At 34.1% G+C, this 27,071-nt stretch overlaps 1 protein-coding gene across 1 annotated transcript in view; it reads right to left on the minus strand.

The window, feature by feature from the left end:
* BBS9 (Bardet-Biedl syndrome 9) overlaps positions 1 to 27,071 on the minus strand; it is a 282,566-nt gene that overhangs the window by 209,827 nt on the left and 45,668 nt on the right. The window contains exons 11-20 of the mRNA XM_071736076.1: positions 22,296 to 22,477; positions 18,944 to 19,020; positions 16,539 to 16,592; positions 15,055 to 15,157; positions 14,200 to 14,304; positions 11,935 to 11,949; positions 9,962 to 10,102; positions 7,707 to 7,802; positions 2,932 to 3,104; positions 735 to 887 (exon numbers count right to left, since the gene is read on the minus strand). Of these exons, the coding sequence (XP_071592177.1) occupies positions 735 to 887; positions 2,932 to 3,104; positions 7,707 to 7,802; positions 9,962 to 10,102; positions 11,935 to 11,949; positions 14,200 to 14,304; positions 15,055 to 15,157; positions 16,539 to 16,592; positions 18,944 to 19,020; positions 22,296 to 22,477 (1,099 nt within the window). The remainder of the gene's footprint in view (positions 1 to 734; positions 888 to 2,931; positions 3,105 to 7,706; positions 7,803 to 9,961; positions 10,103 to 11,934; positions 11,950 to 14,199; positions 14,305 to 15,054; positions 15,158 to 16,538; positions 16,593 to 18,943; positions 19,021 to 22,295; positions 22,478 to 27,071) is intronic.

Below are 27,071 nucleotides of genomic sequence, written 5' to 3' on the forward strand. Positions count from 1 at the left end.
TTTCCCTTCACACCTTTGTTTTTCAATTGTTCTGATATACAACAGCACATAAAGATAAATCTATTTTCTGGTAAGGATAATTGTGACTCAATAAACCTAATTTCCTTGTTAGAAAGTAAAACTGGATCCTCCAACAGAAAAGTACAAAACACATGAAGTAACTTCTTAGCAAATGGGACACATCATGAAACAATGCAGTGTTGAGGCAGGAGAAGGAAGTAAAAATGTTTTATACTTTGTATACTTCCAGTCTGGATGTGGTTTAGGAGAGTATTTTTTTTAAAACATTGCTCTTCTGCAGCTATCACATTCTGAAATGATTAGAAAATCCCCATAAGAAAGGACATGGTCAGCATCAGACAACGTTGTTGTGAATGTCAGACCAGCCAAACCATTCCACCAGTTTACAGCGTACCATAAAATATTTACACAAGCTATGAACTATAAAATATTTTCACATGAACTATAAAATATTTACACTATCAACATCAGTTAGGAAAGAATGATGTGCTGTCAAGCTGGTGTGACCCAGGAGTAGAGATTTTGCGGTTGCAGATTAAATAAAACTATTGCAAATCATCTGGAAACTTAGAGGGAATATTAGGTTAAACAAATTACAGCTTCCTGGTCTCTTGGATGGTTAATGTAACCAGGAAAGTATAGCTTATGTGTTTTAAGCTGAGTTTTACCAACAACATAAAGAAAGGTTAGGCTGATAATCAAACTGGACTGACCTCTCTGAATGTTCCTTCTAGCAAGGTGTCCAGATGTTGAAGAGGAGCAGGAGTTTTGTCTTTGAATCGTGTCAGCAATCGCCGCTCAATAGCTCGGAACTGTACAGCCCTTTCCGATAACAGCTCCCGAAACTTTTCAGCATTCAAACGTAGCTGCGATTTCAGGGTTATCAAGAATTTAGGTTAAGGGTCATATTCATATATGCATATCCCAAATGAAATGAGAGAACAACAGTAAAACGCTTGGGAGATTTCGTGTTATTCAAATAGGATAACGGTGCTTACACCAGTTTCATATTTTACGCTCCTCAGGAAGCTTATTTACATTTTCAATAATTCGCTACTGAAATCCAAACTGTCAACAGTCTATGAAAACTCTAGACTAAAAAAAAAATTGTATTGGACTCCGAGTTCATTGTAGTAGAAAGTAAATGGTTATTTCCTTAAACAGGAACAAAAGTACTAAATTCTGCATCTACGAATGACTCCCTAAGTAAAATCCTTTTTCCTTTTGAATATATTGATCAGCTACAGCAAGTTTCTTGAAATGTTCACAAAACTGTGAACCTTGTACATTAAATGCCTGGATACTAACAAATCGTATTTTATATTTTAATCATTTTACCATGTTTCAGTACCTGCCTCTAACACAAAAAAAGAACACTAAATAAACGTGTCTTTCAAAAAGGTGGACTCCAGTCGACTTGTAACTAGTATATCACACGAAATATGAGGACATACAGCTTTCCAGAGATGAATGTTATGATACATATCCATTTTTAAGTGCCCCAAATTGAGCAGTAAAATTAAGTTTCCTAAATTTTGAAAACAGATTATACCTAAAAATAAGTAAACATCGCTTTCTGTCAGCACATGACTAGGAAGGACAGTTCATGTAAGCTAAGAGAAAAGGAAAACTATGATGCTTTTCTGGAAGTAGGAGGAAAAAAGAGATATCAGGTAATATTTTCAACAGCTTGTCAAAAAAGTGTGTGTTGAGTGTGTTGAAACTGAGATGGGAGCATTAGAACCCCATTGCTAGATCATTTGATACTTTTTAGACCACGTAATTACTGGAAAATTTCAGAAACTTCAAAATAGCCAATTGCGACATCTTTAGATTCTAATTTAGAATTCCAGGAATCACACATGTATTTTGAATTTCAACATATTTAAATCTGTGATACAATGTAATAAAGCCTATGCTTAAGATACTTCTACAATACCAATCACTAAAAAACAAAAAAGCCCTTTTTCTGTATCAAGTAAGAAAAAATGAAACAGAGTAACTACTCATGAGCTTGGAAGACTGACCACGATCTATGCTGACTCCTTAAAAAATCTCAGACCATCCCAACTACAACTTTCATCATTCTGTGTGGCGATGGCTCCACTGCATAAAGAATTTGACACGAAAAAACATCCAGTGGCATTTCTCACATACATATGTTGCTACTTTTGCCTATTACTGAACACAACAGAAATTTCCAAATAGCTATTCTCTTTTTTTTCTTTTTTCTTTTCTTTTTTTTTTTTTTTTTTTTGTACTAGGAAGGCAGGGTAGAAGGAGTACATGTATCTCATTATCTATTTCTACAAGCTATCTGACCTATATGGAATTTCTCACTGTCATCTACACATCTGGATGCCAAACAGGAATTCTATTTAACATCTATTTAATTATGTTTAATCTATTTGATATCTGGTCTGGTATTCAAACTTCCTTGAGCCTCCAATGCTAATCCTACAAGTGCAGTCAGTTTTTTAAAATATTTTTATATAATTACCAGGATGCTTAAAAAAATAAAATACTCATGGCTTCATTATTACAGAAGAGTGAGAGAACCTAAAAAAAGGTCAAATTTTAGAAACAATTTTACTGTTAACATTACCCTAGCTAATGAAGAACCCAGGGCTTCTCTACAGTCAGTGAGCAGAAGGGCAAAGAATATTACCATAACTTGTATTATTTGCAGACTGCACACTAGCTACTTGCATTCTGCTAATTATTAGGATTTATTCAGAGGCAAGGCATACTTCAGCAGTTAAAAACTAAATTATGACATTTTTTCCAGCACTCTGATGGAACATTTTGTTTTCTGAAAGCCTGTGATAGCTATAGCCTGATTAATCTTAGTACTAACATACAAATCTCAAAATAGCAGAACATTAATGGTTCACATACTATATAACATACCTCAAAATGCTGATCAATTAGTTCAAAATATTCCTGCAGGGGAATTGAACCAGAAAAGTTACATGTGAAGTCTTTGCAGTTTTGCTTCTTGAAATGTTCTTCAAGGCGAAGTGTGAGCTCTTTTACTATCAGCCAAAGGTCTTCAAACTGATCACTCTGGATCCTGTATCGTTCTTTGAAAACAAGAACACATACAAGACTAATAAATATCCATTTAAGCAACATACATTCACCATACACCATAGTATAGATAACAGAAATTTAAATTCCTAATTGTACCCAAAGTTCATATGAAATTTTCATAAGAGATACAAGTTCATTAGTGTTAAAGACATATTTGTATTCTGTTGATGTCAGTCCTAAATACTTTTTTTTAGCCTAACATTAACAGGCAATTTTGTAGCACAAAACAAAAGTATTTATTGCTTCAGGAATGCTAACTTCTGAGTATAGGCCTGTTCAAGAAGAACAAAAAGCTATGAAAAACTACTATAAAGAAGAAATAAGAGTATTACTGGATGATATTAAGGTTGTCTGAAATTCTCTGCCATAACACAACCTGAGTTTTTCTGAGGGCTGGAGGCAGAATCAGGTTCAATTCACCTGGCACTGTTACAGAAAGACAGCAACCTAAGCATCTGATGACAGTGGTAACAAACCAACACTAATCCACCTGAAATACTGAAACTTGGAAATGGCTGCTGAATTCTTCAATAATACACTCAATAGAATTTTTATTACATCTCCACTTCCTAGAATATCTTCTCGTAGAGAAAGTGTTACACTAACTAGTCACAGGAAACAATATTTAGTTTTGATAGTGCTATGCTTCACTCTAGATGCAGCTAATATTAGCAGAAAGTGTTTTTTATCCATCTACACATTATGGCTTTGTAAAAAAGGCTTAATGGAGAAATCAAATAGTATAAATTGAAGTTGAAAAAATCCTATTATCCAGTGTTGTCTGCCCCAGCAAATTCATTAACTTATCAAATTTCAGTGAATTTCAAATTATCAATCCAGCGGGATGAGATTTTATTTCTGCTGCTTTTAGTTGGCATTTGTATAACCCCCTCTTCAAAGTTCAGGAAATCAGAATTAACTAAACGCTGAGAGAAAAAAATTGGAAAATCATAACAGCATTTTTAGGGTTTTTTTCTGGATAAGCAATTGCAAACAATAGTTCCCTATTCCTTTCATTACTCATCTACAATTATCGTATTAAAAGAGATAAGATAGCATCAACCAATGCCTTATCCAGAGAGAGACAGATAGGCAGTTATGAGGGAAAAGCTGTTGGGCTTTTATACAAAACAGTTCTTTTTTTACCCTTGTTAACATGCACAGTATATAAAATTAACCAGAATTCTTTAGAATTTGAGTGTTCTTATTAAAAATTTACTCAACATTAGTAACTCAAGATTGTTTGACATTACCACTGGCATCTTTCCCAGGATATGTATTTCACTGAACAGAGAATGACAAATTCTGTTTATAATGTAACAGGAAAGAATCAAGTTTTATTTAAAAACATGCCTGTTAAAGAAAAGAACACCATCTGCTAAAGATAACATTCAACCTAATATCAATTTTTTAAACACTCGCAGTGTAATGGCTGGGGTTTGTTGGATGTACCATCATATTTTGCCTTAAGTGATTTTTCTTTGAGGGAAATTAGCTCAGATGTTTTCAAGCCAAACCAACAGTCATTCCAATTATAATTGACATATCTAGTACATTAATGGTTTAAAATGAAGAAAGCTAATTTCCTTGAAAATGCCTATTTAGTTACCATACATTGCTGGTCAATACAAACACAATCTAATTTTACCATGGCCTGACGAGAAAGCATTGTAGCCATTTGCTTTACAGCTCTCAAAAAAACACACAAATTAGATTTAGAAACTGTACAAAACTGAACGGAAGCACAATGAAAAACTTAATATCTGTGCTTAATATCTGTGTTTTTATAATAGTTAACCAATTTGTGTTAGCTTTTTTAAAAACAAAAAAAAAAAGCTGTTACAAAAATTAAGATAGCTTTTCAGAAAATTCTCTAACAGAAAAGCTGAGATGAGAAGCAACAACAGCTTACTGAGTTTACAAAGGCTTTTACAAAGGCTTTTAACACTACAATAGGTTGTACAAGTAGCATAAATAGCATTAAGAATGGCTGCCCTGTCTGTAGTTATCTGAAGGAAGACTAGAAAATTCAGTGCACTTCAGCCAGTAAGTCCAGCCAGCAGAGAGAAAAAAAAAACAACAAACCAGCAACCAGCCACAATTAGCAGTCAAGACTTATTTACACTTTGTTCAAAAGACAGCTTTAAAAAAATCCAAAAAAAAACCTTAAAATCTGTATCTAAGTGGCATGAGCTTCTTTTTAATATGTATTAAATGTCAAAATTAACTTCAGGCTGGGCTTCTTTGCAGCAGTCCTCTTGACAGGCTGAAGTAACATCTTCAATTACTGTTCAGAATGGATTAGTTAATACAATGAAAAACAAAAGTGACAACAGATGTCTTTGAAGCCAGCAGCTTCAGTAGTGAGACCCAAGTGAACCTGGAGACTCATTCCTAGCTGCAGTTCTTCCCATTCAGAAATTAAGGTCCACTTGATAAGACATACAGAAAATTATTATTCTTCCATTGTCCAAGATTAATTTCTTTCATGTAAAAACAGAAATAAGGATTGTTCAGTCCCAATTAACTTTTTTATTTTTCTGAAACACTACTGCTTCTAGTCACTGATAATTTTTTCCACAATGATAATGTTGTGTAAGCACATTTACAAAATATAAGCTATTAAACTACATAGATAGTTTAATAGAAATAAGGCCATACCAAACAATATATAATTTCATTTGCATTCATTAGTTCTATATAAGATCTGTCCACTCAAGCACAAACATTTAATATGATGAAATTCTACCAAACAATGCATTTTTATCATGACTAGTCTCTGCTCATAAAAATATTCTGAACTATGCTTGAGCATCAGACCTTTTACAGTTCCTGGTTTATAAGGTAAGTTTTACTCAGGTCACATTTAAAATACACAACCCCTGGCTAAGAAATTCTGCAACCAACCCAAACCAATGGATGAAGCGGATGCTGGCAACAGGATGATAACATGGAAGGTGGTATCAAACAATTTGCTTGTTTTCTAAAGTAAGGATACCCAGACACAAGAATTGAGCACTCACACTGAGAAACAGATATTTTGAATCTCCTTTGTGAACTTCACAAGTAAAGCAGTGTGGGAAAGTTTATAGTAAGACTACAAGCCTCATTCCTGGCTAGTGAATAAACAAACCTGAGAGGAAAAGCTTGATGGTTTGGGTTGGGGGAGTTAAAAGTTATAGCCTCACTAGAAGCTAAATTACATTTGCTACATAGACACAAATTTTTCCCTTACACACAATCAATTTAGCAACTGTGCTAAACGATACCCAAATAAAAGATTAAGTTGTTATCCAGAAAAAAGTTACTTATAAATCCTTTACATTATCTAATTTTTAGAAACTATAATTGCATATCCAGTTCCTTTAAATTGTTTAAATAGTAGATCTTAAGCAAATATTACAAAACAACAAAACACAGCATGCAAATATTGCATACATAAACCAGTACAAATGGATTTGAACATTAGGAAGGTAAAGTGATTCTTGGTACAATGAAAGTTAGTCTCCAGATGGTTTCTGCTTTTAACACATTTGATTACATTAGAAAAGGTATTAAATATTATCTCAGAGCTCAGAGCTGATGCCACTAATATTTATATAACCCGTCATGAATACTCATTTTTGGAAACAGTGAGGCAGATTATTTTTGTGTCAAAAGAATTCCACATCAACAAACCAGATTCTGATTCCTCACTTAAAACAGTTCTCAAAGTAATCTCAGAGCTCCATCTGAACTCTCTGCAGTGTGTGTTAGGTACTCTAGCTTTTCGGTTTTTCAGTATTAAATGAAATCTTTCTGCTCTGCTGGCATGGAAAATGCTCTATACAATTGAACTGACTTGGTTCCAAGGCATTTGCCAAAAAAGAGTTCAGTGAGCTCAGTAGTTGCACTGGGTAACATCATAAACACTCTGAAATGAACAGAGCCAACCTTTTAAAGAGCACGTACACAGAATTGATTTCAACACGACTGCTTAACTCACAAACTGCCATATACAAAAGACCAGGTAATAGCTTATTACATGCACAATCTTACATTCTGTAAACATAACAGAGAGGATGCTGAATCTTCTATATACATAATCTTCTAAATACAATGATATACGGGCATCTAAACATAGAGACAGACACTAACTTAGATGTAGAGATACAAGTAAGTAGGGTCTAATGTTAAATTAAAGTCAAGGCAAAGTAGAGTTAGAAACCTGCTTTTTAGTCCCTTTCAAAAATTCTAATATATGACTACTTCCAAACACAGCTATTAAATACCTTTGAGGAAAAGAACGGGTTTTCCACTATAGTAATGATGGTATTAATTAATAAAAACACTGCTAGAACTTGAAGAAATACAGTTTCTTCAGAGAATTGTCACCGTAGTGACAATACTTGATTTTTGTGTTTCCTTACAAAATTTTGTGCCTTCTCTAGAAATGTAATTAGATACTTGAGAGAGGGTAAAAATCAATTATCAATTTGAAAATCCTGTGTTAATTCTCACAGTGATTATCCTTTTTATGGTTCCCATTCTCATTTTTTATATATATTAACTGATGATGAGGCCTATTCTACATTAATACCAATAGCACTTACGTGATGTTTTTGAAGCAAGAAGAGTGGTTTTTGAGCCAGTTAAAAACTGAAATCCCAGAGCATTTGCCTGGTCATTCTCAGATGAATCAACAAAGTCTGAAAGAGAAAGTTAAACAGTTTTCTGCAACTTGACACTGGTATTCAAACAAACCTCAAGACACAGCCAGTACCATGTGAACCTTTTCATGAATTCAATAAAGGCAATCTGAATGAGATTGCTCCCTCAGAAGTAAAGAACAAGAGTAGTAGTTTGGTAAACCCTCACTTCATTCAGGGGTGCAAGCTGAGCCACACACTTGCTATTCTGCAGCTTGGAAATAAAAGGTAGATTTTTTTTTATAAGATACATCTGTACCATCTAGAGAACTGTAAGTAGCATAAAGCCCAAAGACCACCACATTTTACTGGATGCAGAGTCACCCTTAATTTAGGTATTTATGCAAAAGTTATGCAGATTACTACAGTGAAAATGATTAAGCACACTCTTCATCTTTCAGCACAGAACAAAACAACCATCTAGCTTGCTAAAACCAGCTACTCTTCAAAGTTCATGCAAGTCCACCTTCTTCCATTCCATGTAGTGGATCACACAAGGTTAAATTTTAGAGTACAATATTCCACAAACTACTCTGCACCATCCATTCTTACAACCTTCACTTAGAGATAAGGCAAAACAGGGAATAGAAAAAAATCCCAAGTTTTTTGACAGATCACATCATAAACAGAATGCCTTTTTTTTCCCCACAAACTCTGAAAGTGTGATGAACAGAAGTTAGAAGATTTTAATACCTCTTCTGGAGTATATATAACACACTGTGTTATATTATTTTCAACAATTCATCCCTAGGTTAAAATATAATGCTCTATTTTGAAAGCACCTCTAAACAGAAATCCATAATTCCAGAAATTTATTATTATTATTGCTTAGCCAAAATGGAAGCCTATGATTAAAAATCCAGAAGGTACACCTTTGGACAAAAGGCCTCTCTGTTTCAAGTAAGTCATTACACAATACACAGGTTCAAGAGAAAATATGTATCCTCAAAATGAAGAAAATTATGCTACCAAATACTCCAACCCTGCCTACTCCACTGCTCTATGACAAATGCACTACATAGCCTTTTCAAAAATAGATGCACCTCCACTTTAAAAATATGATATCAAAGTTGCTGGCCACACAGCTCTCAAAGCTGTGAAACGTGGTCCTCTGCAGTTCAGAAACTTAATCACTGTCAGACTGAACTTACTCACTATCACTTTATAAGCCCTGTTAATTCATTTTTTTTGTGCCAATATGATAATCTAATTCAACAATGCAGCCACAAAATATTTACTGAAGGCAACTGTATTCATTTTGTTGCCTGTGTTTTAGTAGATTAAATAAGTCACTTTTAATTCTCATCTTTAAATACCCAGATAATGCACATAGCCTTTTTTTTTGCATTTTTGAGTTTGATTTTTATTTATTATCATCAGAATTCAGCATGCCAGTGTAGTAGAGGATATTAGTTTCCTCTGTGGAAACATTCTGTCTAATGCATCCACATTTATTATTTGTTTGCTTATGACTGCACCATATTGTACCACTGGGTATTCGTGTGGAAACCTCCACCTCCTCTATCTCATCCAAATTAGGAGCACATAATAACAGCAGGAATTATTTCTGTAACATTAGACTTTACAGTACTCAATCTAATTCTCCTTTTTCCCATCCTAAATGGCACCTAATTCCTCCTTCATGCTATTTTAATGTTCTTCTGAAGACAAAATGTAGCTCAGGTTTGTACATCAATAGAAAATATCGCTAAGTACATGTCTTTTTGAGCCAAGAAGGCTAACGAAATTATTAAATAAGATTAGTTCCAGGCTGTTGTATCAAGAATTCCATAAATCATTCTCCAAAGCAACTGCATCCTTACATTCTTATCACTTATTCTTTGCCCTGATTATCTTTTCTAAATTTATGTCCATATTTTCCCCATTACAACCCTACTGATGAAATTTTATATAAAAAGATTTTCTGGATACATAGAAGTTAGATCTGTATCATACCCATTGTGCAGAGAAATCTGCAGCTTTACCAGATAGATATACTATCTCAGGCAGGTTATTCCTGAAATCCTATGCCACCATTGTTTTCAAAATATAATTTTTTTAACACTCTAACATTAGCTTTGTTAATTACCTCATTATTTCACAAGCACAAACAAGAGTTCCTAACAAATCTCCTGTTATAGACATATTTAAAAACCTACCTGGAAAAAGAGTGAGAAAACTGACAGGAGGTTTATTGGTATCAATCGTTAGCTTGTGGCTTGCTGCTTTTGAAGGCTGAGCTGGGATACAAATTAAGCGCAAAGGCAGTTTGAAGTTACACTGTGAAACTTTTGGTATTCCTAAAATGAAAAAATACAGATTTGCCTTTGATATCCACAGTCTGAATACAAGATACTTCCACACTCATGTCCTAAAAGATGTGTAAGAAAACATTTTTATGTGATTAAGGAATATGTTAAAAACAACAACAACGTAAAGATCTCAACCTGAAATACCTTCAAATTTGAATTACCTTTTCAATTTAACATTTTCAGCTAACGCAATAGCAAGTTATTAACAAAATCCACTGCATACCTGTATTTATATCAATTAACATGCATTGTATTTAGTGCTCTGGGCAAACAATTCTACTTTATCAAAGATGAAAAGCTGTGATTACTCCAGCTGCTTCAAATGCAAAATTGATGTACCTTTCATCAGGAATATCAGAAACTAAATCTTTTAAGTAACACATTTGCTCCTTTTTTATATACACTCAAAAACATTTATCTAATCTTCATATCATCTGTCAGAAGCCTGTGGCTTAGGCAAAAATGTATATAATAGAGATTATTAGTGGAAAGTACATTAAATCTTGCAGCTTGCTGCATCATAATTAAACTGACTACTGACTTTGGTGTTGGGATATAATATCATATGCAACTTTATCAGAATAGTGCAAGAAGAAAAGAGGAAGTTTCAACACTACCATTCAGAAAATATGTTCACTTGAATGTGTCAAAAAAAGTCATTCAATTTTTCACATAGTTTAAAATTTTTGGCATGGCAGAAATAGCCCAGTGTGTTGTATTTGAAGGGTAAAATTGCTAGTTGCTACAAAATGGAGAGTTATTTCTCTTTTTTTGACAGCAGATAATGGAGGTTTTCAGAAGGACTTTTTTGATGAAGCAGCTAACACAGATACCTTTTTTTTCCTGGGTACAGATATCACTACAGGCACCAACACATTTTGAGTGTATTCATGTCAATCAAAGCAACAATCACTTATTTTCTCCCAAATAACCATGACACTCACACACTAATTCAAACCCACACCTCAATAGAATTTAATAAAATACATTTTTAGAGATAAAGTTACTGTCATGTATTATATAGAAACAGCTACACAGAGGTTATCAGTTATGTAAACTTAGCAGATTAGTGTAAACTAGAGCTCAGCCATTGAAGTCATCCAAGCAACCCTTTGTGCTAACAAATTTCTTTGCTGCTTTATGGATCTCTTGCAATGAAAAGTTATTTCTAAGATTAATTTTGGAGGGAAAATATTACTAGAAGGCTCAGATTCATCCCTCTGGCTGTCAGTTCATTAACTCTTTTGTATGGCTGATAATGGCTCCCAAGTAACTACTCTGCAGCAGCTTTTAAAAAACAGAACCAGTGTAAAACAAACGGAAAGATAGGTACTAAGAAAATACTTGACACTAAACTCATGACCTTTCAGAATGACTCGCTGAACAATATTTTCATCATTTGAAGAGAAAACTACAATATTTACTTGCTGACAATATAACACAAACATCTTACTATTGAACTTAGCTGCTTACTATTGTACAAGCTGCCCAAGGTCTTGCTTTAAAAAGTAGCTGAAAATATAATAAATAAAAAGCATACAATTGGGTCTTCCATTTCCAATCTCAATGCACAAGGCAATTAATCTTTGCACAATTCCTGTTACATATAATAAGGTGCAATATACTTCATCAAGTCTTTCCTACTTTTTCTTTTCCCTATGGGTAACTGTCTTTTTATGTTTAAGCTTTATTTACTTCACATTCATAATATCAGATCAGGGATAAGAAGAACCTACAGAAATAACAGGTAGAATAACAGCTCACCATATGCAGTCATTCATTAAACCATTCAAACTTTGCATTTCTTTCAATTTACTTACCTTCAGGATTGAGTTCTATCATGTAAACAGCAATGGGAGAAAAGGAAAAAAAGAGAAAATATGAGATGCTACTCAGATTTAAAAAAAAAAAAAAAAAAGAAAAAAAAAAAGAAAACATAGTAACAAGTTTTAAATAACTTAAGCCACATTTCTTAAGTAGACAATACATAAAGATATAATACTAGCCAAAAAATAGACATGAGGCCACATCTATCAATAGTGCAATCCCATCCAACTGAGTGACTCATTAACTGTATGAATCCCACACAGGTACACTGGAGAATAATTCAATCACATAGATATATTTACCTTTGAAAACAAAAGAGGAATAAAATATAATGAAGTCACAAAGGCATTTAGGTTTTGTTTCATAGTATATTACACTGAGGGATTTGATTGCCCTGTAAAGGTAATGCAAGTATCTGTCTACAATTTAATAGAATCATCCCAGCTGAATAATTTAAATTACTTCATGATGATTAATTTAATTATGCTCATTTATTTAGGAGGCTTTCAAATTCTGCCACAGAAGGAAAGTTAACTTTTCTTCTACAGTTCCCTAATTCTGTTTCATTGCCTGTCTTCTGGGGATTTTTCATTAATTGCATATCAACAGTGAAACATACTTAAGATACAAGATTTCCTTACCTCTCTAACCAAAAGGCTTGCAAAATACAACCTAGTATCTAAAATATAAGTTTAACTAGTAGCATCTCAAAGAAATAATATATTCCATTTTCAGCATATTCACAGTAATTCCCAGTGACAGGACAAGGGGCAGCCGGCATAAGCTGGAACATAGGAAGTTCCATTTGAACATATGAAAAAACTTCTTTACTGTGAGGGTGACAAAAGGCACTGGAAGCAGCTGCCCATGGAGGCTGTGGAGTTCCCTTATCTGGAGACACTCAAAAGCCACCTGGTGCAGCCCTGCATAATGTGCTCTGGGTGATCCTGCTTTAGTGGGAGAGTTGGACTACATGATCTCTAGAGGTCCCTTCCAACTCTCATAATTCTGTGATTTGCCAGTGACAAATGCCCTTTAAGCTTGACACTCTGGTATTAAATCACTAAGTTGGACACTTATGAAGGTGCAGCAACTCATTCAGCATAAATGTGCAGTGAGAGCCTCAATACAGAGGGACCTGAGTTGCACAAACTCTTTGTGCAGGCTCTCAAGCAAAGGGAGGTGCATCCTTTTCTCTCCCATGCCCTGCACATATCTGCAAGCCTTGCCTAAAAAGGGTAAGATCAAGTTCATTAGAACATTGGTTTCAGTTTTGTCTAGAAAGAAGCATTTCAATCAGCCCACAGCAAAAAATATCATCATAAACACAATGTTTCAAGTGAGAAGTGATGGGAAGTACTTAAATAATATAAAAGTGTATACATAGCATAAGGTACTCAAGACCTCCACTCTTCACAGAAGCCTAGGATTTCTTTGATGCTAATCTACTCCATGTCACCTGTCACCTGGACATGCCACCATGTCCACCTGTTTGTGGTCTGTTTGCACCAGATCAACAAATCTGGCTGGGAAATAACTGGTGATTGTGTGAGCACAACAGGGAAGAAGGTGCAGAAGCAAAGCTAAGCAGCGAGAAGTGAAGAACAGACTGCATAAACTGGTTTATGCTGCATTTAACTTGATGTGGAAGCCCCACCTAAAAAAGTTTCTCTTTAGTCTGACACATTCACAAGGCTGTGTGTAGAAAACCAAGCTCATTATAGCAGGGTAAATTTACATATTCTATCACTGGAGTCATTAGGGCATTATAAAACAGGACTTAGTTTCTATTGGGTTAGCTTATCTTTTTTATAATGAATATGTTCAACCACTAAGAGGGAAGTGAGGAATAATCACTCCAGATGCTTTTTCAAATCTCTTCTTCTGTGGAGAGGCTGATATTGTCACATTTGCTGGCAGCCCAGAAGGCTCAATAGTCATAAAGATGTAAATACTCACTCCAACAGGGGGTTTCTTGAAGAGCAGAACAGAAGAAAATTGAGAGAATAGGATGGTAAAGCTTGTACAGCTGCTTCCCAAGCCATAAGCATATAATTTTGCCTCTGTAAGGCCAATTACATAACTTCATGATGCTACCAAAAATATCAACTAAAACAGAAGACTAGACTCTGATACATATTATTTCTTTAATTACTGCTGCCTTCAATATATCTAGAAAGAACATTTATAAAAAATTTGTAAGGAATAAGACTTCAAAAAAAAAAAGGCAAATCAATTTGAAATCTCGTGTGCCTTACCTGTTGGTGTGTTATATGAAACCCTACAACTTCCTTCTAGTTCTGATGGAGAACAATTCCCCTTCAAAAAGACAGATAGGACCACGGTTTCAGATGAATCTGGTTCTAAAAACAATAAAGAACTAAATCAAGTAGTAGGAGCACCAAAATGGAAGCAACATATTTTCCAGCACTCTGTGAAATATTCTATTAAATTATAGTTGTTTCTTTCAATTCACCTTTATCAAATCACTGGACAACTGGACATGCTTTTTTTTAAAAAAAAATCTGTAATCTGTAAAAGGCAAACTAGATTCTTCAACTCATAACTCTCTTGAAGAATAACCAATAAAACAATTCAGCACACTAAACACAGAATATCAAAACAAATTCAGTTTTATCTTGTGACTTTAATACTTTACAAAGCCATCAGCCCTTTGCTCCTGTCACATGTTGAGAAAATATATGAATTGTTTTTCCAGATAAGAGGAGTAGCCAGTAAAGTTCTGTTTCAACAGGGACCAGTACTGCACGTGTCAGAGCAGAAGTGCTCTACAGTCCCAACAGAGACAGCAGGACATACTTCCTTGATCTTGATTCACTAAGTCTGCAAGGCAATCCCCCATGTATCAACATAGTAGGAATCCTTATCAACAGGTTAGGTTGTATCCTTATCAACAGAGTAGGGAAAAGGCCAGAATCCCCAGACAGGTGATAGCTCCCTGCACCAGGGAGTGCTGAAAAGACAAATTTTTAATTGCTTTACCTTCAGTGTATCTACAACAACGCACTCGATGGAGGCTGGACTGTAGCTTTCAAAGATCCTCAGAAAAGTTAATATGATATGATAGCAGTAAAGGTACCATCATAATTTACCTAAATCATCAAAGATGAACTGGTCACAGCTCACTGCTAGGGGAGGTTGCACATGCACTGCCAGCTTTGGTTTCTGCGCAGTCACTCTGCTCTGTATTGTTATCTGAATCAAGTGACATACAGAAGAATTTAAAGGAAGCAATGAGTTAATCTCTGTACAGCAGAAAACAAACATAACCAACAAAAAGATCTGAAAAAGCTGCAAGAGCAATTCAGCAACAACATTTAGAAACTCCAAATTTCAACTTCCAAAACAGTGTTTTCCTTTTACAGTTCTTATTTACCTACAGGCAGTAACAGAACACAGTAGCTTGATAGGCCCCAAAAAACTGAGGGGATTTCTCATGAGCTTTGTAATTTTAAGCCAAGACAAACTAGTGCTAAAGTAGTGTAGTGAAGTAACCAATGCTATTAAAAAGACTGCAATACAAGTGTCATGTACACTTGTTCTAATGTAAAAAAAAAAATGTTGTCTCTTCTAGGTGACTAGAGTTAAAAAGAAATAAAAAGAAAGCTAACTAAACAAATTATCTCCTTTAACTGCAAAGAGCAATACATAGTTTTCTGAATAACTTCAGAAACAAGTTCTATTTGATTTTTTACTATGAACAAATTCTAAAATTCAATATACAGAACACCTAGCACAACTAGGACCCTAGATTATGAGAGCTGACAACCATAAGCCTGGTGTGGCCCTGGCTGCTTCTTTTGTATGCAGTCATTTCTCTGCAAAACCAACAGATATCAGAAGAACGTCCTTAACTCAGATCTAATATCCAAACGTAGTGGAGACCAAAGTTTTAATGTGGTCTGAGTATACAGAGACCACACCTACAAGCTATTATTACATGTGTTGTACTGCTGGTCTACCAAGGAACTCACTACAGCCAGGCCCCATCAGTTTTGTGAAAATATTACTGTTAGAAAATGACTCAAGTGTCAGGAAGTTTGATTACTTCAACAGAATTAACAAACATTTATTTTGGTTTGACAATATATTTGGGCTGCAAATAGGTCCACAGATCATCAGTTACTATTAATGCTAGCAAGGAGGGATCACATCTATAACTCTGTACATACATTAGGTATGTCCCATCCCCTGAAACCAGAATCTCAATAAGGTGAACCAGAACAATTAAATCAATAGCATTAGAGATGTTATGCCAATTAAATGAGCTAAAACCATGCAGACGTGAGACTGCACACTTCAGAATTGCTAATCAAGACAGTGACATCTAAAGATACCAGCAAACACTATTTCTGTCTGCTTCTTGATATGCCTATCAAAAAAAAAACACAAATTCCAATCACTCTCTTATGACAGCATGAAGGCTTGCTAGAACCACACCTTGTCATACTAAGGAAAATCAAAATACTGTGTTTCACATTTTGCTCTTTTTCATGTTCTACGTGAAGTACATAGACAGTGACAGATTTGTTAAAATTTGCCAGCACCATGCTACTGTTTGACTTAGGCACAGTACCTTTACTGTGACTGATGGTACTGCCTCTGCTTGTACCTCACTGTCAATGGCTTGCTGTGAAGAAAAAGATGAAAACAGAGTAAATTCAGTATTACACATGAATGAGTGAACACAGTGAATGCAATATTACTTTCCTACATCAACTTGGTAAATAGGCAATTAACAGTAAAGGTCTTATCATTCCTATGACAGATTAAAATATACAAAATACATTTCTCAGTTCCTTCTGAAAATGTGAAGACTCTGTTTGAAATTGCCTGCAAAATAGGATGGCAAAAGGTTATGAATGCTGTTTATATAGAAAACTAATACACTCTGATGTATATATGAATATTTGAAACTGTTTTGTTTGGCACACTACTTTGCAGTGTATGTTTATTTAAATTCTAGAAATATCATGTTATTCAGTAGGGGAAGGTGACCTCTTCTCTGACAATACACTATATACACACCATGGCATACTGTAAAATCACACTCACATAATCGGAAACATATTTTGAATTTCAAAAGAAAATTATAGCAGGCATCTTGCTACATTTTCTATTTTCTACTTCAACAGCCAGTTCTAGCTAACTAAAAAATTCATCTTGCCCTTGTAGTCTATTTAAAAATATCTTATTTTAAGTTTATATTTAATTTTGCAACAGGCCAGTCCCTACAGTTTAAGAAAATATTCCTGTTTGTTTTAACTATTTTACTTTAAAGAAACACTTCACTTCTGCTATAATACCAAATTACTGACTTATCTTACATGGTCTCATGATAATAGAGTAAATTAAAAGCATTCCGATGTCTTCTACCCACCCTCCTTTTCATCCCAACATGCCAGTGTAAGATCCATATCTGCAAAGTTTCTAACAAGTCAGGAAGCTGGTAAGCTCACTGGGTTCAAGATATAGGACTTTAATTTGTAAATTGTGTAACTTTTTCTGTTAAAAAAAAAAAAAACCACACAGCTACATTTACATTCATATTGGCTTGTCACGCCCACAGTCCATGTGGCCAGTGGTTGATCCTGAAGCACCAGCAGGGGTGCAAAAAAAGATTGATCCTTGCCATATTATTTCAGAAATCAGCTGGATTTCCTGGATCAGAGGCCATACTGATGGCCTCCACCATGTGGTGGTGTTAAATAACAGAACACAGTCCTTCACTTCCTTATCTAATCCATTTTAATACATCTATATCCTCTTTGCTTTTACCACACACATTGCAATTTAAATCTTTTCACAAATGCTGAAGTAGCATCTACAAGCCTGTAGTTTCCAAGATCACTGAAGAAGTCCTGAAATTGTTCCCACATTTCCTATATTGATCTTTCTCCTTTCCCATGAAGCATCTTACCAGATTTTTCAGTTCTAGATGGCTACCAAAGGCATCTCCTGGAAACTCTACCACTCAGGTAACCAAGATATATGGACAGCATGTGGAAATAAAGATTCAATACAGGTTTGATTGCTATACTGAGTTACTTACACATGAAACAGACCACTCAGTTCTGGAAGCTTGAGTGATTGAGCACAGAAGCATGAGAGTAGTCTATGGACCTGAAAGTTCTAAGTATTGTCAGATCACTGCAGCTAGCCCAGACCATGCCACACTGTCCTTTTTCTCAGGTAAGAGCTAGAACATTAGTACACTTTATAAAGAGGTCCCTTTTTCAAGGGATAAGGGTAGTAGAAGTAAAAATAATAATAACAGAGTTTAAAGAAATATATCAAATATATATATATAAAAATACTAAAAGCAGCTTGTTGTATATTTTTGCATGAGTAAGTAGCCATTTGAGTTTTGCAGAAATCAGTGGCCAGAAATTACTACTTAGAGGTGTTCTAGTGTAATGAGTGTAATTGTAAAATTATTGTAATACAGTAACATTCTGAAATATTAAAGTTAAAACTTTTAAGAAACACTATGGGATGTCCTGGATCTTAATTTAAATTATTTTTTATAAACTACATATGTATACAAGATACACAAACCATATAGGTGGCAACACAAGAGAACACTAAATGATGCTTTCCCAGAAAGAGATGTCTTACAATACACCTTTGAGTGGCTCCTTTCTGTTATCTTTAAACTATCCATGGGGTAACACTTTTACCACTTCCCCCTGTATTATTAACAGCTCACCATTACAAATTCTCACCAATACAGTTATTCCAGATCCTGGGTTCTCATTTGCTTGTTTTCTTAGCCAAGAATCTGAAGGTACTAACCAGTTTTTATAATTCCAGTAAAAATAATTTTAAAGTGCATTTGAATTGTTGGAAAACTGGGAGCTACACAGATACTCTAACCCACAAATATAAATAGGTAGGAATCAATATCCATCATCAACCATTATTTACTCATGTATGAAACCAATGCTTTCACAGTCATTTCTTTTTTATCCAGGTACATACAGATTTGGCATCCAAATCAGGTGAAACTTCTGCTGTGACAATCAGATGTCTGTGTTTTTCAGATTTGGGCAAAATATCTGAAAAAAAAAAAGGGGGGAATCAGCTTGCCTTTAACCAACATGAAGCAGTATTTCTGAAAATAATGAAATTTTATCAGCATCAAGTTTGACTTACTTCATTGCACCTATTACTGTTAAGGAAGAAAAGTGACAAAGCACAATTTTTGACCAAAGAAACTTCTTTATTTTATAAGATTTCTACAGACAATCTAAACCTGGATCTCATTCTGGATTTCTGATTTATGTATTGAAAAGGATTTAGATGCATTTTATAACAAGATTTTACATCTAGGATTTTACACCTATCCATGATCTTCAGAGACTGTTAGGAACTTTTAAACTTCTGTCCTCACATCTATACACTAATACACCTATAATAAAGAACCATCTCCAAAATACACACTGGCACTTTCATTCTCACAGCACTTTCATCTACATAATTTGATAACAAATATATTAGACACAGAAAGATTCTGTGCCAAATAGTGTAAAATTTAAGTAGTTTTTAGGAATTCCTCTGCACGAAAAGGCATATGAAAGAACATCACTTGGGACGTGGATAATTGATGACTTTCAGGATTGCCAACGTACAAGGCAAAGAATGCTATGAACTCATTTATATCCATGATAAAATTCCTTGTGCAGATTCACATGTAAAAAAAGTTAAGAATTAAAAGCTAGGCACCTAAACACCATGAGGAATCACAATCCCATCTTAAGAGTCAACAAGTTCAGCTCTATAGTATGTGTTTTTCTTTTTAAACGAAAAACTCAAACAGGAAATTTATAGTTCCTATTAGTAACAAACTTAAAAAATTATCATCAAGAGAAAATTACCATTCAATTGAATAATTGAGAGTATGAGTATACTCAATTTTACCACTGAGTCCTGAAAAATGACCCAGAACTAGTAGGCAGCACATTGTCTTTCTAAAAAGCAGATGAAAAGACTTTAATGAAGACAGAAAACAAGTATTTTCTTTTGCTCAAAGAGAAATGCCTCCCTTTAGTATACAGGAAAAAAAGCAAATCCAAAGCATCATACTCCCAATACCACCTACCCTAAGAAGCTTCAGCCTATTTCATACTGCCACAATTGCACTCAACTGGATCTGCCAGTTAAACAGAGTCCATTCGCTTTGCAGAGTAAAAAATATCTTGCTTTTCTAGCCCTTCATAACTATTTAACTTCAGGTTGCTTCTTCAAGTAAACTATGATGCAATTTCTGTCATAAGGTCACTTTGATTTTAGAAACAGGACAGCAATCATAACTAAAGTTTACACCTAAGTATCAACTTTTTATTACTGTTAAACTGAGCCAAAATACTTATGTTTAATCACTATGTCATCCAGACCGAGGCAAGTAACATTAAAGTTTGTACAACAGTTAGATTTTAAAATATTTCATCAGTTCATAATGTAAATCCTTATTCTTCAAAATGTATAAAACAGCTTAAGTTCAACAGCTTAATGGTCAGCAGTGGACAGAAATACAAGACATTTATGGAAATAACTACTCCAAGGTGGTTTATTTTTTATATCATGACCTAATTCTAAATACCTTCCATGTTTGGAAGTCAAAACGAAACAAAGAAAAATTATTTCCATAGAAGGGTAGATATTTTCAAAACAGTTCAAGCTCTCACTGCATAAATGTGAATCAAAAAAAGAACAAAAAATCAATGGCTCATTTTGAAGTTCACTCTTAAAAGCAACTTCATGGTAATCAATGTTCAAAAGTGTTTTGTATTCAACCAGACATGATCAACAGTTATTTTAAGATTCTGCTAAAGTTCTGAGAAAAAAAGGCACAATGAAACAAAGCCAATACATCTGAAACTGAATGGCATTCTTCATAAGTATAACATTTTGTTGTAAAAAAGTTTTTTTTCACAAGTTTTACATCCAGTTAAAGCAACAAACACATCATGAGAGATTCTCTCCACAACAAAACGAGCATTCATAAAATCCCATCTGAAAATACCAGTGTAACCCCTTAGGTCACATTAAAAAGACTGAGAAAAAAAAAAAAAATTGAGGAAGAGTGAATGGGGAAAAGATCAACAATACTCACAGTAAACTTGTCAAACATACCATATTTGTTATTAGAAAAGTTATAAAGGACAGCTATGTTTCCTTTGTCTCTCTCTAGATCTTCCCCACCATATGTTAAAACTAACATACAGAAGTTGATTCACTTAAAATGTATTTACTCCTTCCAGCATTTTTTTTCCTTTCATTATGATAGCCAGACAAAACTGTCAGGTACTTATAGAGGCGGAGTGTGGTAAAAATCAATGGAATTAACCCACATCTATGCACTTAAATAACCAATTACTGGATTTATAAAATTTAAAAACTAGTATTAGTATTATTATATATGCAATTACAAAGAGATCTTCCAGCTGTAGAATGAAGCTCACAATTGCAGATAAATAACTTCTTATTTTCTAGGGATTACAACTGTGAGCTTTTTTGCCCTCTTTTTTAGACAAAAAGCCACAACACTTTAATGTGCTTTAAGAACATGCTAGCTAACATCAAGAAAATAGATTAATAGAAATAATAAGTTATAAAATAAGATTTTTCCATAGTTTCCTGTAAAATGACATGCTTCTGATTCCCTGTGCAAGTCAGATACACTGTTTAAAAAATGCATTATGAAAACACAAACTTTGGAGGATCTTCATGGAAATTATGTGCCTTTACTTGAACAAAACCAACACAATATTAGCAACATATGTAAATTCCAGAGCTTGTCATGATTAGTTACTTGGGTTTTGATATCTCTATGCTCTTCAAATACAATAATTTTTGAAAGTCAAAGCCAATAGAAAAGTTGCCTTAACAGGTATTGTATTTTGTTAATTGCACAACTTAAGAAGTTATTTGTAATACTGGAATTTGGCAATGTTTTTGTTCTCTCTGAAGCCTAAGTGTATCAGACTGTTGTTGGGAAATTCCTTATGTTTTCTTGCCTTTGGGTAATAGATGCACTGTCAGTTTTTTCTCTGAACCCTTACACTAGTGAGAGTTAACTGCAACCTGACACATTTCCTGAATGTTCCAAGAGGCATCATGAAATTAGAAAAACAATTTCTCTGTATCCAAGGTGCTTACAGTCTAGGATTTTGTTTCTATAGTTTTAATTAAAACCTGAATTCCATTGAATATTCTATTTCCTACAGAAATGTAATTATGGTTAAGGTATGAAAATAAAATATTTTGAAGTGCTAAAAGGAATGTCAAGTGGTTAAAAATACATAGAACTATAGAACAGGGAAAAGTATACCTTGTGGTTTTGTGGCTTTCTTGATAATTTTCTGAAGCTCTTTCATTTCAGCATCATATTCTTCATAGTTTATTTCCCTAGAATGAACCCTAGGAGCCTGGAAGAGTGAAGGATCAGTTCCCAGGTAGGAACACTGAAGATGCCCATCATCACTCAGAGTCACTATAACACCCTTTAAATTTCTGCATAGAAAAAAAAAAGCCCTCATTAAGAAACTGGGAAGAATCACAGTAGCAACAACACTGATTTTATGCTGCTTCTACTGTTCCATTTAAAAATATTAAAACTTCCTGCTTTAAATGCAAATCTTTGACCAAAAGAAAACAGCAATAACCATTTTTCAAGCCAGATGTTTTTATTAATATTACTCTCACTTATTTTAAAGACACCTTAGAACCAATCTGTGCTGGACAGATGAATAAAGCATCACCCAGAATCTGCATAATCGAGACAGACAAAGGAAGGATCAGAACAAACAAGATGAGTATACATTACAATTGTAATTTTTTTAAATTAAGAAATCTTATGGTTTTTTGAAGTACAAGTTGGTACACAGGAAGAGTAATTAGCTAAATGGAATGACAAGTAAGGAACAGAATGCATCAGAAGAAATCATTAATGGATGGGACATATTTACATTAAAGACAGCAGGAGAACTTTAATGGTATCAGTAGACCCCTACCCCATTCTTTAGCTGCTGCTGCAGCTACTGTGCTGGCTTCAAACCCTGGCTGGCTCCTCCCTGCAGTATCTTTCTGACAGGAAGCCACAGGGATCCAGAAGATCTCCCTTACACTGCTCTGGATCGATACAAATGTGTGTTTTATTAGCTACTCTATGGTCTCCTTTCTCCCAGGGGAACTGGACTTCATTGAACTAACTCCTACAAAAATCTAGCTCATGTTGCTTATCTGATCATCTACCACAAAAACACAAGATTTAGGAAAGCATTTAACAAATTATAAGGCAACAAGGAGTACTGCCAACATTTTGCTTAACTTGAAGGTTATTCCTAAACAGAAAAAATGCACAGTAATGAAAGACTAGCAGAGATGTTAACAGCAGAAGCTAGGAGAAAGCTTTCATTTTATTTTTTTAAATGTTTACTCTTACTTTAAAACTTGTATTTATTTTCATAATCATGAAACACATTACATGTCACATTACATGTCACACATTAATGACAACAAATACCTTGAAAGAAGAAATTGCATGTGTCAAGTGCAACTATCATATAAAGCAAAGATCAATCATATTTCATTTAGATATAAAACTTAATTTTTATAAGAAAGTGTAATTCACTGTCCCACTATTTAAACCCATGCCAAATAACATCTGTGTACACACAACACAGAGGACAGACTGTTATGAGTACTTGGACAATGAAAGTCTTGGTAATCTATGCAAATAACACCTAACATATAAGATTTTGCTTAATGTCTGTCAAGACAGAGAAAACTGACACCTGAAAATAAGACAATTTCTACAATTCTCAACCAATAGCTTTGAACTATCTTAAAATCTCTATCCAGAGGCTCTGAATCTGTTAAGCTAAGAAGGAAAGACCTATTAGGGCACCCGAATGTAAATCAATATTGTATGAAGAAAGCTACACTGTTAGCAGTAGATCTTTGATTACACAATAGTATAATGTTATATAAATATATTAATATTATAAAAATTATCATATATTTTATGTTTTATTATTATATTTGATTATATTCTACATTCAAAAGCAGTTTGTAAATACAGCCCTTCCTACATGCCTTTAGATTGGCAGTCATCTGGAGGCAGTCTACCAAATGAAATAAATTCTAATCAATAAGGAGATTTTCCTATATAAATTAAGCTTTTCTTAACTTTTGAATTTATGTGAGCATTACAGAATGCACATTCAAAAACTCCATCTTAAAGTATACTCATTTCAACCAACTTTCCTGTTAGTCAGGCCATTGTTTAAGTCTGCACTAGCTCAGAGACTAAAACATTAGTTCAAGAAACCAGGAGTACAAATGACACTTTTCCTTTGCTTCAGTTGCTGTTCTGCTGGGTCCCAAGACAAGTGTTCAATGAGAAACATACAAATATAAAAATGCCTTTTTCAGTAATCTTTCCTTGTTAAACTTCCAGGAATATGGACATCAGTAGAAACAATAAGAAAAATATGAGTAACCAGTTACAACGTGATTTATTGTACATTAATTTCTCTGTTGGAATGTTTGTCAGCCAAAGTTCCTTTATTTTCTCAAACTTTTGCACCAGTGGTTAGAGACAGCAGGGGGAGGGGGAGCATATTTAACAGTTTTATAGTAGTTTCCCCACAGCTACTGAACTCATACAATACCCCTGCAAATACCATTACTTCATTTGGCACATTTTGCACACAAACTGGAATTTCAATTACTTCTTAAATTTCTTTTATTGTAAACTCTTTTTTTTACTGTATATCAAACAACAGTCAAAGTAATTTAAAATCTAAGGGGAGACTTTAACAGTAAGGCACTCAAAGTATGAAACAAATTATTCTGGTATCTAAAATAACTTTGCAGTACAAAGGAACTCCTACACACATATGGAAGTAATTTGAAAAACTATCTTTTATTGGATTCTGTGTAATTATAATGACATACGCTTTTTGTAGGTCTTCTCTTACTAAACAAATTGCTCACAACATAATTCTAAAAAAAATTCAAATTCTTTGCATGTTTCCAGTTATATAATACAAAATGATCACTCAATTATTGACTTAGAAATACATATCCAACTTCTGAGTTCTGCTCAAATAAGATAAGCCTTTAGCAGCTCTTAGGACAGGGTCTGGTTATTGACACTATTTACAATTTTAATTATTTATAATAGCACATAAACCTTCTACCTCGATTTCAGAAGCAATCTTAATTGTTATCAGTCATCAGAAAACAAGATGCTGTGCAATTCTACTTTCAGTCCTTTCCTGATAACATACCATTCATAAACTAGTAAATTAGGAAACTAATTCCTGGAATGTGCTCAAGGATTATGAATCCAATTCTCTCCTCATTTAATCATACTCTGAAGCAATTATATGTAAGAGCATAACTACAGCAGCACTTGTTAGTTTAAAGCTTTTGAAAACCCAAATTGTTCTAAGTTGCACTACTGTTTCAATGTAATTTTAGCTGTTACTGTGTGAAGTATTTAATAAAATGCTACAAGATCATATGAGAAGTAATAAACTGTAAGAATTTTCTCACATGAGCTAATGGGAGTAAAAATCAAAAGCCTACCTTGCTCTTAGTAAATACACACTATGAAATCAGACCTGCAGCTAAATATTTATAGAATACTCTGTGTGATTTAGTGCCAGCTACCACTGATTTTTAACTGAGTTTGGCTATCTATGGAACACCCTCGGGCTCTTTTGAAACCGTTTTCTCACTGAAAAAAATCTTGGTTCAACACAACTTCAAAATTAATACTTGTATTTATAAGACTGCCCTGTTCTGCTACTACACATGAAAGCAGATCTGTTTGCTCTCAGAAATTAAAATACTTTAAAGCCTACTTATATTATGTATTTATCATGCACTGCACACTCTGCAGGGGACATGCAAACAGATAATGTAAATATAGTATTCAATTAGAATTGCTTAACAATAAGTAATTACATTGAATACCATTAACTGGCAAAGAATTTCTGCCATCGCCTTACAGAAATCATTTTCCATCTTTACCATTTCTGTAATAGTTTTGGACCGGTGATCTTCACAGAATACCAGACACAAATCTAGATTTTAAAATTCTGACGTACATATAAGAGGGAAATGAAATATTATTTCATCTTGATAAGCAGTGGGAAAGCAGTCAGAAGAAAGAGAATTTATGACTAGAACAACAGGCTAACACCAATTCCCCTTATACAGTACTTTCTCTCTCTAGTTGAGAGTGAAGACATTTTCCCTGGCACCTTTACACGGTGACACCACACAGCAAACCAGAGCCTTACTGCACAAGAAACTCAGACAGGTCTTTAGTTTGTGTAGTTTTCTGTTTGAAAGAGACTCTTTGCCTAAAAAGCCAAATGCCATACAGCGATCAAATATACAGGAGCATTTTTCACCAATCAACAAAATTTTAAAAGCCATGGAATTCGGTTGGTTTTACTTGTACTGCTAAGTTGATAAAAAAAACTTCTCACACAAGTTTGGGTCAGGGGTCTTTTCTGCCAGATCACTACTGCCACCTGCGGGGCAGCACAACCAGGCTTGGGAGGGCAAGGCAAGAAGCACAGGCTTCACACAGGAGAGCTATAAATTCCACTGTAACACGTTAAATTAAGAACATTAAATTAATTAAATTAAATTTTTTGTCTGGGGGATTTTTTGGGGTTGCTGTTGTTGTTTGTGGAGTTTTTTGTTTGTTTGTTTTGTTTGGGAGGATTTTTTGTTGGGTTTTTTTTTTTCTCTTTTTTTTTTTTTTTTTTCTTTAAACAGGGTTAGCATAATAGCTTTACAGTTTAAATGTAGGGGAATCTTAAAAAGTGCACTCAGAGGGACACACATACAAGCAGGACATCATCTTCTGGTTTCTTTAGGCAGGGAACAGACATACCTGTATAGACGAATGATTTAAGCTCATGCTACAAATTTCATACAAAATTAGTTTTTATCTGAAGGATTAACCAACTTATTTTCTTGTTGTTTTAAATATAAAATCAAAACTACATCAAAAAGAGTTAACGTTTAATTAAAAATTAAAGTAACCAGCTATAAAAAAAATGCAGATTTAAATTGAAGT

Source organism: Heliangelus exortis, chromosome 2 (genome assembly GCF_036169615.1).
Source record: "Heliangelus exortis chromosome 2, bHelExo1.hap1, whole genome shotgun sequence".
NCBI classification, from domain to species: Eukaryota; Metazoa; Chordata; class Aves; order Apodiformes; family Trochilidae; genus Heliangelus; species Heliangelus exortis.